Here is a 21,011-nt window from a genome sequence, read left to right as displayed (position 1 = left end):
ATCCACAAGGGAGAAGTGGCCAAAATTCCTCTACAACAATTTAAAACCCTGGTTAACATGCACAGGAAACGTTTATTTGCAGTCATTACAGCTGAAGGTGGTGCAACCAATTATTGACTGAGAAGAGAGTACAGGCAGTCCCCGGGTTACGAACGTTTGACTTACGTACAACCCGTAGTTATGAACCACCCCCCTACTGACCGGAAGTCAATTTTTTTTTGTCACCCTTAAATAACAATCAAATAAATCTTCATAATTAAGCCTATTATATTAAGAATTCAAGTTACATGCAATGGTTTGCAGTAATAAATGGGCGCTACTTTGTGACGCCAATCAAAATATTGCGGCGTCTGCAGCGGTTTATCGGCTCGTGGGTGGGGCATGTTAGCCCAAGGTAGGACAGACTTCCTTCTTTTCCTGTTAACAGTGTCTTGTGCTTTAATTTTCTTGTTTTTACCCTCCTAACCATGGCACCAATGCACAAATGTGATGCAAGTGATGGTGATGCATCAAAGAAAAGGAAAATGATCACGACTGAAACTAAAGTGGAAATAAAGCGATCGGAAAAATGGGAAACGCCAACGAACTTTGGAAAAGTGAACATTAAAGTTTCTTAAGTTTTTGCTAAGTTAATGTTTTGCACGCATGCCTGTGCACACACACACACACACACAGACACACACACACACTCTCTGTTTCACAAAAGACAGTTCTCAACCTCTTCCCAGTTGCGGAATCTCACTCCTCGCTGCGTTCTCAAACCTCCCTCGCTTTGCTCTTTCAAGTCCTGTCCCTCATCGTTCCCCAGTCCTGTTCGACATCTTTTTGATAACGACCACCCACCATATCCCTCAACCACGATTCTGGATCCTCGCCTCTTTTCAGTTCACTGATTGATTGACCGACCATTGGCCCCTCTCTGACCACGAGAACACGTCTAGTCCTTTGATTCTCAGTAAACCATCCTGCACTTGGGTCCAGTCTCCTCCGTGTCCTCTGTTCATCATGACAGTAGTAACATTTATTATTCTCTCTTTCTATGCCTCTATTATAAATACTGTAGTTACAATTATTATTATTAGTATATGGATGAGTGACCCATTGTAAATAGTGTATCTAGCAGTGTAAGTCACCATGGTGAATAAGGTGTGCGGGCTGGTAACGCTACACAGTATCCATTTAAGTCGCTTTGGACAAAAAGTCTGCTAAGTGAATAAATGTAAATGTAAAATGTAAATGTTATTATTATTAAGATTATTATTATCTTTTTTGTACTTCCAAATTTGTATGTGGAAGTGGTTTCTTAAATGTTTTTTATGCATTTGAAAGGTACACTATATACTATGTACCAAAGACAACATTTGACAAACTGACGTTAGATACCCACCATACCTAACTGTTTCAACTTACTTTGAAATCCGACTTAAAGACAGATTGAGGACACGGGACTCATTTGTAATCCGGGAACTGCCTGCAATTACATTTTCTCACTTATGATTGTGTATTTCATTATTTCCACACCAAGAAATTGACAATAAAACAATACTGGTATAACTTTTTTCTCCCAGGCTCCATTTAAATACTACTAGAACTGGAAAAGATAAAAGTTATTAAAAACGAAGAATTGAATGATTGACAACAACATTGACGGAACTTCACCATACTCTCCTAAATGATAATTCAGTGTGCAAATTTTTTGTGCTGAGACTTGTTTTGGCAGAATTTGATATATCATGTAAAGACATGCAGAAAATAAATAAAGGCACCCAGTTCAGCCTGTTCAACCACATTTTAAAAAATTCTCAGAATTTACAGCCACAGTATCAATATTGCATCTAATGCAGGTTGGAAAAATGTATGGATGAGTAAATATATTGCTTAATAGAGACAATAATCATAATATTGCTAATTTTTGGTGACATGTTATTCCCAGTTTAAACACAGAATCCCAGCGTGATTATAGAACACCAATGAAATAAATCTAAATATGTTCATATAGCATTCGGATTAATGAAGACACTGTTTACTCCCGCCTAGTAAATACTGGAATTTTTATTATCTATATTTGCCCGTGAATGTCAGCAAAACTTGCAAAAAATTAATATTGGTTAAAAATGCTCTTAACTCCACCGTGCTGTTTGAAATGGATAAATAAAACAATTGTGTTTTTCAGGCAGTAACTGTGCCTATGTAAGGAGCTTCATCATTTCCTTATTTCCCTAACAGGCAAAACTGCATGTTGCGTTTTTGTAGTTTTGCAGTTTGCCAGAATGCGCCTGAGGTGCTCAGAAGAAAATACGAAGGAAAGATGAAAGTGAGAAAGAAAAGGATGATGAAAACTGCCGGCAGTATTTTTAGAAACACACACACAAAAATCAACACAACAACATTTAGATTTTTAGCCAATGGTGACAATTTCTTTTTAGGAATTAGATTAGGTAGGTAAAAAAAAAAAAAAACAAAAAAAATCTTATTTGTTTCAGTTTACATGGTTTTCCTTTAGGGAATGCTCAAATTTTATTTTGGTATTCAATTGTTTTCATTTAAGTGTTATCTTTACTGAAATATTAACACCCAAGTGTCTAGTAATCAAGCTGTAACTGTAATACAAAAGCTCATTTTCATTGCTTCTTGTTTTTAATAGATGTGCAATTTCAGAATTTGTTTACAGATGAATATTAATAATTTCATGGCTCTAGAGAGGAATCTGTCTTAAGTTAGAATTCTTTATTGTATCCCTAAAGCATAACACTTGATCCTCCTAGTGAGGTCAGTGCAGCAAGTGTACATAAAACTCAACCATGTCACTGAACCTTGCTATAAAGAGGCAACCACATATACAAAATGAACTGCAGATGGATTTTAAGGTCAGAGTGAAGGTCACTGGGGGAAACATGTCCCTCTTACAAATTTGTTTTTGAAATATTGTCTTACTGTGTCATAAAACAGGGATTGTTATATTTATGATCATCTCATTCCTACTCAAAGAACAATAACATAAAATACTTGAAGAAGGCAAGATAGTATTCATATAGTATTGTAAATTGTATATATGTACTTTCTGCCACTTGCAGTCTGCATTAGTTTGTCCACTTGACAGGTATAAGCAAGCTGACTGGCAAATATGGTAACATTCAACATCAAGTCAGCTAATAAACCGTGCTGCCCTTTCCAGCTGAAATTCAACCGAAGTGGAGAAGGCAAGACCGAGCAGCCTCGATATACGGCGTATTCATGTGAAGGTAAGGTTGATGAGTCACATCCACAGAGGAAGTCACATCACAGGGTACCACTTTGCATGGCGGAGTCAGAGATAAGCTGAGATATTTGGCAGGCAAAGATGGGCACAGCAAACAACGTGGGAAAGCCACGGACTCTCTGATCTCATGCAAATGGAGAAAAAAATCGCAAGAATTATTAACCTAAAGCCAAGGATTTAACAGAAAGAGCTTTTGAACTCTTGTTAAACTGAACACTGTTTTAGTGGTTAAATGTGGTTCTAGTTTACCTTTACACAGGGGCGGTTCTTTTTTGATTTGCTACATTTTCATTAGGATATCGACCTCTTTAATTTCCTGCGATGCAATAACATCGTAACGTTACAACATTTAAACGCTGTAACATTTAAAACGGTACAGTGGCATGTCACTCTTTAAGAGGGGCCAAAGGGGTTTTGTATGTCTTAAAAGATGCGGGCAGCTATGGGCTGAATATCTGAAAAGACATTCCAGCAGAGATTTTCTATGTTACCTTATATGCCACGGTTATAATTGGCCATTCAAGGGGTTAGTGGTAAAATTTCACAACTGTCCATACCCTTATGTTCAAATATTCATTTAGAAAAGTGTAAATATTCAGGTGTCAGTCATTCATTACGTGGTAGAAAGCAGATAAAACTACAGGAAGTTATGGCAGATGCAGAGTCTTTGGTATTGAGTACATACAAAGGAGATGGTACATCGTAAATGTAAAAATTAAACATTTCAAATTCAATGTACAAAACGATGCAACAATCCGTCACACCTATAAACTTAAATATAATACTTATTTTCTTTTAAATTTACAGCTGTGAGCTTCATAAACGTTTAATGAAATGTACTGTTATTGTTTAAAAGATCATAATTTTGTCCCTGAACTGCATTTCAACACTAGTTTTTAAACATGCTAGCAACAGTAACAAATATATTTGGCTTTGACACTCAGTACAATAACATACACAAAGCTGAAACCAGGAAGCAAATAAATTATCTTAACTTCTGAGCTAACCACTGATGTACAGTGGACACTAGAAACAACAAACATAAATAGTTAAAGAAAAACGATAGTCTGAAACATGAAATAAAAACCAGAAAATGTGACTTTAAGGTCAACAGTCAAATGATCTGTTTAAACTAGGGATATCCCTCTTGATTTTAGCGTCTCACGACACGAGCAAGCACGGGTGAAAAGAATAAACGCACACCGGACGAAGGGAAGCAGGGAGTCCGAGCGAAAGCGACCGCACGCTGGGTGTAGCGAGGTCCGCCTGCAGTGTTGTACATACAGGGAATATCAGAGACAAGAATTTCTTCCTGGGGATGTTAAATAGGAACATAACGAGAAGAACAAGATGCCGTTTTTGAAGTGTAACAATGGTTACTGCAGCGATTTATTCGGTGTACGTCTTTCGATGCCACGGTTGGACAGACTGATGGACGCTTCCAACGTAACCGCTGTACAGGACCTACGTGTTTTGAATTTTATGTTATTACTTCACATATCATATCCCATACATTTTAATTTTAGCTTCACGACTGCAGTTAGCTAGCATAAAAGTGATATAAGGCAAGATTCAAATAGCTGTCATCAGAGAAGCGTAACACTGATGATGTGTGTGATGTTTTCGTTCAACTACATACATCGGGCATCAGGCTTTGGTCTAGTGTGGACACAGGCAGAATTCCTCCTCTCTTCCTCTGAGTTCTTACCTTGTTTGGTTTCTCACGGCAGAAAGAATAGGAAGAGAAACTAATTTTGTTTGACTTTTTATTGAGCAAATTTTCTGCGTATCACTTATATACAACCATAATTCTATTTAACAAAGTCTCAACATTCCAGCTCCCACTATCGGTTTGTCTTACTATCATGAGATACAGCATAGAGAACCAGGGAAATTTTTTCTTTCCACAGCAGAAGCTCAGAATGGCAGAGAGAAGGAAATTACTGCCCCTGTGAAATGTTTTTGTACATTTTTATTTTTTGGCAGTGGGCTGCAATGAATAAGCCTCGGCTAGGTGAAATACGGGTAAGACACCTGTGACACCTCACAGCGTAGGCCGCGGTGCCTTCGTTCTCCCGTGTCCTCCAAACACTCGTGCGTTGATCAGAGACCACGGGCAATGAGGGAGCCTCCAGCAGCATGGACGGTCTGCAGAAAAACCTCTCGTTTACAGTACCAACGTTTACAATTTCAGTCAAATAAATACATCGCTGGCCTCCTTTACGACAAAGACCATGAATGGACGACGTACGCCCGCCACAATGTTTACCAAGTGCACAGTTTGCCTGGCCTGCTTGTTCCTCAGTTTTTTTCTCCTCGGTCTGTTTATATCACTTTGATGACAATTTAAAAAAGAGTGTCTAATATGTTTGTTCATGAGGTCATGGTTTTGCTCATGTCTGTGAAGTCTTTTTCTTTTGAACAGGTCCGAGGTTTACACGTATCTGGTCGTCGCACCTCTCGGAAAATATCAAGGTGGCTGCGGTCGTAGAACCCAACTTCTGCAGCGTCTCCTTTAGAGATGAGGACAAGGCGCGTGTCCTCTAGAGGGTTTCGTGCGGGTTGGAGCTGGAGACGGAGATGAAGCTGGAGATCTCAGGCACGCTTGGCGTGCAGCATCTCTATAAGCAGGTTGTTGCAGGGCACCGCCCCGTTCAGGTGCTTGTAGTACAGGTACTCCTCGGCCTGCAAGCTGATGGCTCGCACCTCCGGCAGCCGCAACAGCAGCTGCCCGAACCTGTCCGTCTGCTGGGGGTAGCTGCACATGGTGTAGTCCAGAAGCGCTGCGTTCACCTGCTCCTGGACACTCTCCACCAGGTGGAAGTTCTCCAGGTTCTTTACGTCTGCGTGCAGAGACAGAGAGATCATTTAGTGCTCAGTCACTGGAACGGGCCCACGAGCTGCCGCCTACCGAATCCATCTGTCACCCTTTTCCGGTGTCTCATCTGACGTTCACGTGTTGGACACAGCCGTTCGTATGCGCTTTACGCTGAAACAGTAATAATAATTTTTTTAAAAAATCCTGAAAAACCACAGCTTTTTTGAATGCGAAAGGCTCACTTGGCAGTTTACGTATAACGAAACGGCCATTTAGGCTACAGCAACGTTATTTTTTTATCGTACGAGTAATGACTTCTTAGTTATTTTATGAAAAGGTATTTTCTATCCGAATGTCAAATGATACACGTCAAATAAAACACTTCATGGCGTACATCTTCAATACTGTACAGCCTTTGACCAATTACGATGAGGGACGGAGGAGTGCTCTGCGGAGGGAGACTGTGTACTCTGAGAAATAAATAAATGTATATCGCTTACAGGGTGATATATGGCTTGTTAATGAATCCCTGGTGGGGTCCCATGTTTAATACGGTGCAGCGCATGCCGCACGCAGCATCTTTAATGAATTCTTTTGACTCCAGCATGGATGTGGCTTGGGGAAGCCCTGTTTAGTTCAGGGTAATGGAAGCTGACAGAGTCCCTGTCGCTGTTTAATACCCATGCCCCCTTCCCCAGCACACCCAAATGATTCTGCTGAATTCAGAGCCAGTCGGGCTGCATTAATGAACCAGCTGCACACTCCGTTGCCTGCTAAAATAATCCGGCCCACTACCGCCTTGCCTGGGAACAGAAAACATGCTGTTTACTAATGAGGCCTGCAAAACAAAAGCAAATGTCGAGCACTTCAGAGTCCCCTGCAGCCCAGGATAGTCTCTCGAACTCGTCCCGCATTGCCGTTCCCGCACCCTCCCCAGCACGGTCACGGACACAGCTCTCCGGTGTTCCCTTCAGGAGCCGGGAGACTGAAACAGGAGCGCCCCAATCCACCACCGAACTCACGGACTGAGGAAAATGACGGCGAAGCGCTTAGTATGTAAGTATAGAGTCAACAGCATTTTAGCGTTGACCCATAATTTCATCTAAACTATTTGCCGGAAACAATGGATACGTGATGTGGTGCACAGTGCGTGAAAGAGTGCTACAGAATCACAGTGCTACGGTTACATAGCCCATAAAATTCAAAACACGGAAATTACACCAAAACTATGCTCCAGCTGTATCGTAGCTGCAATCTGGAATACGATTAGAGCCATAGTAATTCTCAGGAAATGTTTATTAATACTTTTTCAGGCGTGAAATAATGCAAAATAACTTAATGTAAGAGGTAACTATATTAATACCGTATCAGAAAAACAGACAGAGAAAAACATAATCGCACTTCCTGCTTGCCATCCTGTTAACTGTGAAATAAAATGCTGGCAATGTTTTCCAATCTCAGCATTGCAATTATTTTCTGACTAATAAGGAAACTTAGCTCTAGTGAACGTATCTCCGGCATCACTACACAGCAAGAGTGTGGCTGTAGCTGAGCTGAGCACGGTAGGCAGCATCTCTCATCCTCTTTCTCCACACTATACACTCAGGGACTAATTATCAACTTTTACATGAAACAGCCTCTCAGTCAATACTCGGGGGGTGGGGGGGGGGATGCGAATTTCTTCGTCGACGCTCCACTCTAAACCCTGAGGTCTTGTGGAGTATATTGTTCATTTGAGTAACAATCACACTAGACGACCCCATTCGTCCACATAAAAAATCAATACCCATAATGCTTTTCCACTTTAATTAGGAACGATATATATATTTTCTTTTCAATCCTCCCATTTCAATGAAAAGGCAGAGGCCCGCCTGTCCCTCTAGTACTTCCATCCCCTCCTGCTACCTTATGTTTCCTTGAATATGTTGTTTTATAATTTAGATGTCTGTGCCTTTCATATGGAGCGCAGTTTGTAAATACATCAATAAATGCATGCATTACAAAACCAAGAGGTGGTGCGGATGCCTCGAGGTTTTATCTGTTTAAGTGAAAAAAGAAAAAAATGCAGCAGGTTAATGAAACATGTGATAAATCAATTCATTATGGATGAATACATAAATAAATAATAAATGGGTCAACCCGCTGACATAAATTTGAAAATGCAATTTTTGTGTTTTACTGAAAAAAATATGTAATTATATATGTGTTCACAGTGTTTATTATGTTACAGTTTTATTCATATTTAGTCTTGGGACCTAGCAGAAAATAAATACACTGAATTCATAATAATGTTATCACGTAATGACTGAAATCTCTGCTATAAGGCCTTTTGTTCTAAGGTAGCCCGCAGACACCCTTCCGACGAGAGGCGACGGGCCTTTTAAACACGAGGCTGAGGAACGGAACGATGCGTTTGACGGTCCGTGTGATACGCTCAGATGTTGCGAAGAACGCGCCACCGTATAGTGTCCGTGTGGAATGTGCGAAGATTGCCAGAGGGTTTCGAAGGAGCGGATCACTGTTTGTGGTCAGAGGTGTGTAACGGCACCCTTCTAGCTGCTCAACAACCGGGAAGCTTTATGATGCGGTGTAATCACCTGCTCCGGGAACCGCTCTCTTTCTTCTCCTCACCAGCAACAGGTGCAATCGGTTGGCGAGGGCCAATATAAATTTTAGACAGGACATTGTCCAAAGTGTTTACTGCACCCATAAAAACCTGCAGAGATGAGGACGGAATGCTGAGGGAATGATGTAATCAGAATGCCCCCGAAGTACTCTACAAACAGAGTGTTTACGGGGCAACGTCCAGCAGGTCCCTAACAGCACCTCTCATCCCACCACGACCCCTGCGTGGGTTGAAACCCGCAGGAATGTTTGCCTGGTTTAGTCACCAGGCGAGTAAAATGGCTTTACGTGGAAAACAAAAAGAGCGCTGTCTAAATACAAACGCAGCGCTTTACGGCCATACATCGCGTGGTTATCAGTGTGTGTTGTTTGCTCTTGGCTTATTCATTTATCTCCTGGAGACCCGCTTGTAGCTTCTAAAGTCTGTATATGAGAGTAATGAAGCATAATAAAGGGTTCAACTTCACAGGAAGGCTGCTGAGAAATCCACAACGGTATGTTCACAGCGCCCATTTGACTCCTTATTATTACCTCATTGACGACGTTCGTTTGTCTTGGAGCTGAACGAGTTGCAAGGGAGCTTTACGTTAGAAATGATTTATGGGTTAGTGCTTTCTTCCCGTCGGGGGGCGCGGTGGCGCAGTGGCGCAGTGGGTTGGACCGGGTCCTCCTCTCCAGTGGGTCTGGGGTTCAAGTCCCGCTTGGGGTGCCCTGCGATGGACTGGCATCCCGTCCTGGGTGTGTCCCCTTGCGCCCTGTGTCACCGGGTAGGCTCCGGTTCCCCGCGACCCCATATGGGCCAAGTGGTTCTGAAAATGTGTGTGTGTGTGTGTGTGTGCTTTCTTCCCTGGAGCTGTTTGACTTCTAATCTCAGCTATCTCCTGGTAGGTTCTCTCCGAATTCTCATTTTCGTGTACGAAACCAGCGGATGGTACATGTAGGTGCCGATTACTGATGAATAGCGTCTTGACACAAATACATAAGAGGCAGCGTGCCGTCTGAACACAAAATGACGGGAAGCTAAACTGCATATGAAGTTCACCGAAAGGCAGGCACTTTGGCACCCGATCATTCGCAACTCGATCTGGATTTTACACGTGATCGATGGATCCCGTCGCTACTTAACACTTGCTGTGCTCTTGCTCCCGGAGCGTTGCAGCGGCTGCGCATTTCCAAAGATTGGTTCAATTACATAAAATGTAGCGAGATTAAACCCTGTCATTAGATGTTGCAGAGGGAGCGGAAAAAAGCTGCTCACTGTGCAGCTCTTGAGGACCATGAGGGAAGAAGACCCCTGCAATTAGAGTGTCAAGGCATTGCTGCGGTGCATGATGAAATTCGGGCGAACTGTACGGGACAGGTCGCACCAGGTCGAACCGAACGGTGCCGGAGCAGCGCCGAGGCTCCATTTGCTCACCCAGCCAGCGTGGACCGATGGGCAGAATGCCCAGCTGCCACGGTGGGGAATTACAAAGATGTGTATCCAGCTGGGGATATATTAAGTCAAATTTAAGCTCTGGTTGTTTGTGCTAAGCAGGTAGTGGAAGAGGCCCAGTTGCCCGAGGACACCGCCGCTTGCTCAGCAGCCCGAACGATGGGGAGAAGTACCCTGGGTCTGATGAAATTGACAAGGGAGGCTCAGACAAAGCCTGCTTGTTACAAATGCTAGCTGAGAGGCACTCTACTCCTTCCAAAGGTGGGAAAATATATTTACATATATTTATTTTTTTGTTGTGGACACCATTGTTATTAAGGCCCAGAAGCCTTGAATAGACAGACCCACTGTACCATCCTGAGCAACTGCAAAACCCTTCCTTTTCAATACACAAGCTTGTCTTTTTCTGCCCACAGTCTTCGCATTGCTATGTTAGTTTATTAAAAATAAACATGTTTTTCTGAAACCCCAATGGATACTATGACAACTGATAATAAAATGTGTCCATAGACATGATGCAGAGAAATGAAAACGGAACTGAGTGAACATCCTGTTGTATTCTCTCTCGCATCGCAAATGACTCTTTTATCCGATGTCTCAGCACACCCGTGGGTTTTACTGGTTCACCTGTTCACCAGCGAAGCGGCCCAGTCCGACAGGGTCGGAATTTCTCCGCACAACTTGTGCCACGCTTCCTCGTCCTCAGTGCCCACATATGAATCTGAACTGACTGTCTCACATCAGATGTCTCGTGCTGTACAACGAGCTGAAGAAGGAAAATAAAAATGTATCTCACACCATGGCACAGACACAGGTACCTACATCCTTCTTCAAGCAGATTAAAAATACCTCTCAAGAGCTTTGCCCCTAAGGATCTTGCATTCAGCAGAGTTTTGACTGCGCCACTACTGGTGCTGCCAAAATACGATAAAACGCTTCGCTGACCTTCTCAAAATTCAACTTTCTTCCGATCTTGGTAAAATCTCAAACAGAAAATTTGCACAGCATTAACATCCCATTACAACAAGATAGCTATTTTTCAGTGGGGCAAACATATAATATAATATATTTTAAAACGTTGTAAGACAGCATGCATATCTTAAATGTAACACAAAACATTTCAAAGGCAAGCAAACATTTATGGTTTTTTGCCCTTGAAAATGACACAGGTCGTTAATAATTCATGTATAAATATGGCAGATTTTATAAACCTCTCTATAAAAGAAGCCGACATGCATTTCAGGAAATGCGTTGATGCTTCTTTCAAGGTAAAGAAAGGGGAAGAACAAATGACAGTCTCTTCTTCTGTCTCCTGGCCCTCACAAGCATTTGCCTGAGAGCAATCCTGGTTTGCATTCAGAGGAGTTTTCTTCCGCAAACTGCTTGATGGGTTTGAGTGTGGGGGGCATGTCGACAGTCTTGTTTATGATGAAATGACAGAAAATCATTTGGGGGTCAAACATCCCCTCTTGCTGTGAAATCCTGGAGCTACAGGACTCCTATCCGCAGCACACGCACACAAAAAAAATCTCCCATAATGAGGTCATTAAAGCCAAACTTCCATCAATATTTTTTTCCCTTTCTTTTTTTGGCAAATTTCAATTAATAATTCAACAGAGTGCCTAGGGATGTATATTTTATATGTGAATGACAGTTAATCCATAGTGTAATTTTTTTCTTTCGAGCACACCTCTGAGTTGATTTTATTTTTTTCCTGTGTGTTTGACGACGAACAGAGTAGTGCTGACTAAACAGTAAGGGGTAATTTACATTTCACTGCAGGGCTAGCCCTGGGATTATGTGACACACGAGTGCACCCTTGAAGCTCTCATTTGCATTTAATCTATGATGTCCCCCCACCGAGCCCCACCCTGCCACCTCTACAGGTTTCTGAGTCATCCGTGGTCCTTGAATTTCGGCAGGTGACCAACTTACGAAGTAGGAACGGTAAAAAGGGAGTACTTCAACTCACCGCAAGCAAACATGGTCCAGATTGTACCTATTCTCGATTAATGTTCCACGATGGCAATTTTCTCACGGCATGGGAATCATTGCGCATCTGCCAAGTATCTGGTACAATGATCACTCTGCAACAGCACCACCTCCCAACATGACTCCGTATGTGTAGTGCTACATTTCTCTTTCTGTATTTGGTCGATACCAAACCATTTGTACTACAATGACAGGGCATGTAACAGTCAATGTTGCTACAGCTGAAAAGTGTCAGAATGAAGGCAGCATGGCGGCACAGCGGATAGCACTGGTGTCTCACAGTCCACTTGAGTGGATGTCGATCTGCGGTGGCATGGAGTGGTGTGCAGTTTGCGCGTTCGTCTGGGTTTAGTGCCACAGTTCAGAACTCTTTCAGGTGATTCCAAATTTCCCGTAGTGAGCGTGTTACATTGCCCTGCTATACAAAAGGGCGAATCATTACTTGGGTTGAAAGCAATGCATCTAGAATTTTAAGTCACCTTTGGGCAAGAGTGCTCGTTAATAATAATCACTGTTTGTTGCTTTGTGGAAAAGTCTCCTCTAAGCGAATAAACGTAAGATAGCCACTAAACAAAGACAATTAGCATAATTCCTTCAAATTCATACAAGGTCCATCTCAGTTGGAGATAGTTTATTACAGTTTAAGGAGGCGAGTCTTCTGGAGGCAAAAGATTACACAAGATTACAGGGTCTGTTTATTCCACGAGCAAGCAAACTGGAAAGTGCACACTTAGCCCACCCTTTTACCGCGGCCACAGCCGCAGGTTTGGGTTACAGTAACTCAAGACAATGAGCGATGACACGCACTTCCAACAGAGCGCCTTGGCATTGGCGAATGCTGTTGCTTTAAATAATCCTCACTTGTGCCCGTACGGAGAGGAATGAGAGGGAAGGCCAGCGCACCTGTCGGATTGTTAAGGATCGGCGTTCTGAAACGCGAGTCTCCGGTTTCAACGCCCTTTTCTCCGTATGGCCTGCGTGATCACAATGAGCAAGGAACCTGCCGAAATAAGACCAACGGGCCACAGTTGCGACTCGTGACTGCCGTCTTTCAATCGCACCATGTTACTTCCAGGAAAAGCAGACCACGTCACCGTGCTCATTTTACAGTGATATAAGTCATTTTCACACAGGAAAATCAGAAGAGGGGTGGCACGGTGGCACAGGGGGTAACACTGCTGCCTCACAGTGCCTGAGCTGTTTGTTCATAGGTTTCAATCCGGCTCAGTCTGTATGAAGTTTGCACATCCTTCCCAGATTTGTAAGGATTTCCCCCCACCTTCCAAAGACACGACTTTCAGGTGAATTGGTGATGCTAAGTTGTCTGAGTGTGGTTACCCTGCGATGGATTGGCACGGTGTCCTGGCATCCTGCTCGGGGTGTATCCCTTCTCTAGTTTAGCCTAGAACCTAGCAGCCAGTCATTCTTGAACAGGCTCTAGACCACTGTCACCCTGAGAAGAGCAGGCAATTAATGTAAGTGTGTGTGAGTGTGTGTAAAAATCAGAAACGTTCAATTCATTCAGATGGAGTTCTTTGGATCCCTCTGTAGTCGCGCAGAGTTGATTTATCTCTTCACGCATCGTTCTCTAAAGCTTCGGAAAGAGACCAACTTTCCCTCGACTTTGGAGATCTCTCTAATCGCATTCAGAGACATGCACGTATTTATGCGATTTTAATGCACAGGCTTCCAGGCTGGCTCCTTTCTCTATGTCCTCTTGTGCAAAGGGACAGTTTTATGGATGCCGCACCGCAGGAATTTGTCTTCAGGATCGATAGTGAAATGAAAGGACTTTTATGGGTTGCACAAGCCCTTACCTGTGTTTGTGTGCAGCGTTTAAATAAGGCAGGTGGCAGACTGATCAATGGAAACCTCGACAGCAGCTGTTCTTCTTTCTGTCTCGGCCGTCCGTGGGCCTGGAGGCCTGATGCCAACAGCACTTTTTCTAGTGTGTGTTACAAGTGGTGCGCGCCCCTTAACAGGTGTATCTTCTCTGACCTGAGAATGTCAAGCTTCTACAAGTAAAGGTGTGCATCAGCTCGGAACTGAAACCTGGTCATAACAGGCCTGCGGCCAACTAGGAACATCAGTTTGTCTGCTGCACATCCAAACTTTGGCATGAGAAAGGGGGTTAATAGACTACATGTACTGAATATGCCACATGGACACATATATTAAACCCACGTGTGAAATTACTCCAGTGCAGCTCTGACCAAAGTGAGCTGCTTATACTTCAGATGCATGGGACAACGGACAGTCTGGGGAATAGATGCACGGTTTCAACGTATAGCAGTATATGTTGCCCCATGCCTTTTACGAGGAGTAAATGTAACAAAAAGGCTTCATTTTTTGTTCACCAAACTGCAGTATCATGACTATGTATTGGTAATCACCGGCAGGACACAAATCTCAGCATATACATTGTATGTTAATGTTTCATTCCTCAGGGGGGCGCGGTGGCGCGGTGGCGCAGTGGGTTGGACCACAGTCCTGCTCTCCGGTGGGTCTGGGGTTTGAGTCCCGCTTGGGGTGCCTTGCGGCGGACTGGCGTCCTGTCCTGGGTGTGTCCCCCTCCCCCTCCGGCCTTACGCCCTGTATTACCGGGTAGGCTCCGGTTCCCTGTGACCCCGTATGGGACAAGTGGTTCTGAAAATGTGTGTGTGTGTGTGTTTCATTCCTCATAATATTTATAGCTGTCAAACAATGCCCGGTTACTACTTATAAACAACAACCACAACAACAAATTCCTCCTCAAAGAACTAATACAAGTCAGAGTATCACTGAGAGGTTTACCGATACGTCAAAAACATGGTGTGCACGTCCTTGGGCGGCTAAGTACCTGCATGCTGGCAGTACTCACTTAACAATAAATGCTGAGCATTGATTTTCTGTAGCTGCCTGTAACCGTTATTGTTGGGACATCAATAGCAAGACCAAAGTATGGCTCCTAATAGGTGGCAGGGATGGAGGAAACACGCAACACGCGGTACTAAATCACGGAGTCCATCCCTGCGAATTGATGTGACGGTAACTGCAAGTGCCCCTCTGCTTTTCTTGTGTTATATAAGGAACTGACATCATGTAATAAGGGCTGAGGACATTACGGCTAATGTCCATAGCACGTTGTGTCCTAAATCACAGGCTCTAGCTCACAGATACAAATAAGAGTAACCGCATCCTTAGCACTATTTTTCAGCAGAAATGTTGGCTTCCGAAAATGTCCCTTCAGCGACCTCACCCCAATGTCATCGCAATTCCATGTCACCCCACAGAGCCACTGCTTGAGAACCACACCTTAAGAAACACAGTATTAAAACCAGACAGCAGCATCAAATAAATCAATAACCTTACAGTGTGACCATGCAACAGTATAAATAATGTTTATTAGCATAATCCTAACTGATCTTTGAGGGATGCAGAAACATGATGCATGAGCTCCAGTAACAGGAGTGGAAAGAAGGCAACCAGTGGTAGCGAGAACATAGAGATCCCTTGGCAAGCATTTTAAAAAGCCTTGAGCTTCGGTCTCTTGAAGGCACGAGACGTGTGGAAGAGACTGTCGGGAATTACTCGCATTGTAAGAAAAGCACTTAATTACAGACGAAGGTTGACTTAAGTGGCTGGGTATGGCCAACCTCATATCTTCATGCTCACTGCCGCCATTAACAGAATACAGCTGGATACGTTAATGAAGCAAATCACTGCACACATGAAACAGCAAGGACTCCTCGTTCAAGCTCTCGTTCACATTTGTCCAAAAAGCCTAAAATAAATAAATAAATAGAAAAATAAATTAACACAAAAAATAATAAAAGGCGTACAACATTTTTAAATCTGTGTTTAAAATGTTGAGAGTTCAAACATTGCGCTGTGAAACCCTGCAGGGAATGAAGGTGGAATTTGTTTCAAATTTCCAGAAGAAATTCCAATGGGATTGAAGTCAAAAGTAAAATGCTGAGTTTTCTTTTTAATCATAAGGGCCTGGCATGGTCTGGAGATCTGGATCTTTTAAAGCTTGATACACCCTGAGAGCCATTTGAAAGAGCCTCGTTGAAGTGAAGCTTTCTGAAGACTTGCTGTGAAGGTCACCAAACTGCTTACGATTTTGGACAACTGAAAATAAATCTTTTTACCACTAAACTCGGTCTTCTTTAGTGTCTCTCTCGAGATTATTTTTCATTATATGATAATATTTGATTATAATATTGTACAATATACTCTGACATACAACTATATTATATGATGTGGTCATTTATTAAGCGTATCAGAAATCACACTGGACTTTGTTATGGGAGAATTACAAATGGTGATGAGTATTGCATCAGACACATATTGAAACGTTTTATAAAACACGAAACCATAGAATCGCATAAGAAAAACAGAAAATATTCAAAATATTACTATATTTTTATAGTTATTAGAGAGGAATAAATGCACTGAAGGGCTCATTAAGAGGTAGTATGTTTAAACAAGCTACACTTGATATGATTTTGACTGTGCTTCCTTTTTCCAGGCGTACATCTTACTAGACTGCCCTGGTTCAAATTCCCGAAACTCGGAACTTCTAGATAACACACTGAACAACACTGCAACTGCTTTGCTCACCGAAAAACCCTGCGTCGTTTGTACCGCACTTAATAAAGAAACAGCTGCAACTTTATGCTCCATTATTCAACAATCGGATCTTAGAGGCATCGGTACTGAACGGTTATAGCTTATTCATCAGTGATGAATTGAATTGAAATTGAATTATCACCTTTTCAAGAAATGAATATTTGCTTTGAATGTGTCTGCATACGGACTGCCATCACCCTGAACACAAAAAGATTGCAAGAGCTTGACAAGTGCAGCGGGCAATGACATGACACAAAGCGTGTCTCCTTAATTATGTCATTTTGGATTGCAGGAAAAACAGCCCCTAAAAGCAATCCCAGTGTTTTCAGTGTGTTGCTTTATAGGATTGTAGGGGCGAGGCACTCGTGTGGGAATTCTCAGGTCACAGCGAACACGGCAAGTTAAACACAATTAAGGCTAATCACACTTTGTGTCAAACGTGTTGACTCAGGGGTGTTGACCTGAAGTTCATTCGTCCCCAAGACTTCATGTGGTGTGAAGAGAGAAGCACAGTCCTGTTTAGAGTTGGGGAAACATTTTCATTGTCCAGCTGCACAAAAGAGACAAAGTACTCACAATACAGTATCGCACATACACCTACTGTGAAATATTAAAGCAAGAGCTTGTTGTACAGATACAGTAAATGATAGTTTCAGCAAAGGATTCAGTCCCAGCCAAGAAGACAAAGTGCACATATGAATGAGAGCTGGAAATGGCCCACATGGCTCTCTGTTTTACACAGCTATTTAATGCTATGCCCTCAAACCCTCTCTGTGGAGAGCATTTACAAAACAGGCCTGCATTTCTTTTACTAACTTTAGGCTAACAAATCCTGACGGCACTCCTTGACGTAGAATTGCAAATGACAGGGTTTGACCTCGGATCTGGGGTCACAGCAAGTTCCTCAGACTGTATGTTGATCCATTTCTCCCAGTGACAGACAGGCATGTGTACACGTGCCTACGCTCACACACACACACACAAGAAATGCTCATGCCATACCAACAGAAACTCACTATTCTTACATTCATGACAATATGTGAGCAATGCTTGAATTTTTTTGTTATCCTACAAAAAGGCACATAGTAAACAACACGCACTCCAGAATAGTGACACCAAGTACAATTTACTGCTATGAAACTTCTATGAAACTGGTCTGATGACAGAATGCAGATTCTATCCTGTGCCTATGATTAGAATCACCACATTTAATTTGTGGATTCACTTGGCAGTGCCAACCCCCTTCCAATTGACACTTGTCTTTACCATTCAGTGTTTGGAAGTAACAAATCACTGACCAGGTCTGATTTAATTTAAAATGGCCTATATACACTGAGGAATGAATAAAGTTGGAAGATCTGAGGTATAAGATGATTATGAGCTTTACCATCAAAAAATCAATGATGCTCCCTCCTGTGAGTTTTTACAGATGTATTTTTTTTCTTTTTTTACCTTCATCCCTAATCTTTAGACTCACATAGACACATTGTCTGAACCGCTTGTCCCATATGGGGTTGCGGGGAACCGGAGCCTACCCGGTAACACAGGGCGCAAGGGTGGAGGGGGAGGGGACACACCCAGGACGGGACGCCAGTCCGTCGCAAGGCACCCCAAGCGGGACTCGAACCCCAGACCCACAGGAGAGCAGGACCCGGTCCAACCCACTGCACCACCGTGCCCCCTTATCATTAGACTCTTTGTCATCTATAAAGTTCCACAAGCAGAGTTACTGTATTTATTATGCATTTGTGAATACCATATGTAAGAAGCTCCCGCATATCCAGACAGATTCAATGAAGGTGGTCATAACATCAGTGAAACGGTCTAGCACAGTGATCCTGCATACAGTACGCTGACACTTTACATATTTGGCAAGTACAGAGAACTTTTTTGTGCGTTGTTTCATGATTAGTCGGCTCCTCATTTAACTTGCTGAACGGAAACGTTAACAGAGACATTGCACTAGTTACCAATGGCTAGCTCATAAATGGGTATTTTTCTCTGTAGTAGCCAAGGCCTAGGAATGGCTGGAGGCTATACATGCTGCTCAGGTGTGTATTTTCGCCTGCAGGGTGTGTACAGCCTCTAGCAATTATGTAAGATTTTTCTCCTAGAAATAAATTCGAAAAATCCCACTAAAAATGCCGAACACAGACATTACTCTTGTCAGTTTACAGGTTGGCATGCTAAGGGAACCTATTCGCTAGGTCCTGCTCTTTTGTTTACATAGCTACTAGGGAACGGAGTGTATCCTACTAGAAGACAATACATATCTGTCTTCAGATAAGGGGAGGTTTCACAGTTGGCAGATTTCCACCAGTTTTACAAGGGTCAAAGAAGAACACTGCAAAACAGACTGTGTCCTGTGGACAAGGATCCCTCCATCGCTTATTTCAAAAATAGATACTCCAGGGATTGCATAGCATTAATAAGGAAGGTAATTTTGAAAGCATTGTTAATAGTTTTTTCTTACCAACACCAGCATTTTTTCACTCTCAAGAAAAGTGTGGGAACTAATGTTTACTGGGGTTTTGGTTAGCCCATCGAGAGATTCTGCTGAGCCCTCTTCGCAGACCAAGAGGAATAGAATAAAAGTGCATCACGAAAAGATGGTCATACTGTCATGATTTATCAAAGATGGAAACCTAATGAGAGGTCAAATACAATAAATGCTTGTCACTAATTTTACTGATCGTGGGCTAATGGCACATAGACTATAAGAATAAATACTTCTGACAGACAGAGATTAATCTTGGTCTTCTAATCAAACACATTCCCTAATGTCACAGAATATCGTTGTCAGAGAACAAATAGCAAATAATAAGGTAAGTATGTTACTCACCGGGGCTGAAAAGCACCAGGAACTTGAGGCAGACGTACTCTCTCTGGTCGAACTGCAGGGAGCGCAGCTTAGAAACCATATCTTGGGCATGGCTCAGGAGGCTGCTGAGAGTGGCCCCGGCCTGGGAGGCGATGACTTCATAGTCCACCTGAAGGATACGGGGGAGAAGCACCGCTCATCACCAGCAACACTTGATCTTGTCTATACTCCCAACACACACAAGTTAACTTGAATCTCTTACAAGCTGTGGGGACTCACCATGGCTAGCTATTTGTGCTGTACGGTTGGTTTCCTGACACAGCTGTAGAATGGCTGAACTGTTCCAGATTTCCAATTTTGTATTTGTGAGGTATTCGTTTATGTTGAAACTGTGGGGACTGAGATATTTAAGAATACGGACGAAGATCTCAACTCTCAAAGTGAGGTTTAATTGTGCGGCTGTTTTGAGTGAGAGCATGACAGCACAATAGAGACCTTATAAAGCACTGAAGGCTGCATCCTTGGCTAACCACACAATCTAAGCACAATGTTCCACCTCTGAATTCTAAGAAGTTCAACTTCTACTATTATGTGGCTCTCAGACTTCCTCTATATTCTTCTGGTGGTGCACAGTCGCTGCTAGGACTTCCCTTTGAAGATCCAAACCTAGACACATGGTTGGAGCTCATCTAAATATATTTCTCCTTTACACTGTACATTGACAGGGTGAAGAGATTTCAGTACACAGGGCAAACAGAATCAAACCAAATGAAACAGAAAAACAAACAAAATGCAGCAGAAGTAGCTTTATGACAGAGCCTGTTTCAGTCTTTGAGTTTGAAGAGCTGATAAGTCCTTTCCCCCGCACTGCAAGGCAACCTCTCTTCCTGAACTTGAGACATGCAGCCTTACTTACACAGCAGGGAAACGGAGGTGAGGGAGGCGCCGAATGGAAAACAGGATCAGATAAACAGAAGCTTTGTGCCTGGCCTTTTTCTGAGCCTGACGCTGTTGGGGGCGGTGAGGTGGTGCGTGTTGGGGGAACCACCATCCGCAGGCCTCACACGGGGGCCCCGCGGTCCGTGCGGCTACCCTTTCAGGTGCACTTAATATCTGCAGTAGCAGCAAATTTGTCTGGGAGGCAAGTCCTTAGCTGCCAATCACACTAAGCAGGCTGTATTAATTTTTTATATTTATTGACAATTCATTACCATAATTGACTGCGCCATGGTTTCTGGGAGATGGGAGATGGCTGCCTCCCAAGCAGAATAAAGGATCCCCCGAGCTGCATTTGCAATTAAAACAAGGTACATTGGAATTTGTTTATTGTGTAAATATGATGAGTAGATTTTTTTAGCCGTGCTGGAGGATTTGCGGCTGGAGATGCACACACAAGCCTTTTTTCTTCCTCCCTTGCCCTTTTTCAAAGTCGTAAAAAATTATGAGT

The 21,011-nt window shown here is 42.9% G+C and overlaps 1 protein-coding gene across 1 annotated transcript in view; it reads right to left on the bottom strand.

Annotated features, from left to right (window-relative positions):
• Positions 1-4,441: 4,441 nt before the first annotated feature.
• Positions 4,442-21,011, bottom strand: part of LOC108934905 (nuclear receptor subfamily 5 group A member 2-like) — a 39,336-nt gene continuing 22,766 nt past the window's right edge. Inside the window, exons 6-7 of the mRNA XM_018753115.2 lie at positions 19,586-19,733; positions 4,442-6,102 (exon numbers count right to left, since the gene is read on the bottom strand). Coding sequence (XP_018608631.1) covers positions 5,855-6,102; positions 19,586-19,733 — 396 coding nt within the window. The 3' untranslated portion in view covers positions 4,442-5,854. The remainder of the gene's footprint in view (positions 6,103-19,585; positions 19,734-21,011) is intronic.

The sequence above is a fragment of the Scleropages formosus genome, chromosome 3 (assembly GCF_900964775.1).
Source record: "Scleropages formosus chromosome 3, fSclFor1.1, whole genome shotgun sequence".
Taxonomy (NCBI): domain Eukaryota; kingdom Metazoa; phylum Chordata; class Actinopteri; order Osteoglossiformes; family Osteoglossidae; genus Scleropages; species Scleropages formosus.
The sequence above is the reverse complement of the archived record's forward strand: the minus strand, read 5'-3'. Positions and strand labels throughout refer to the sequence as shown.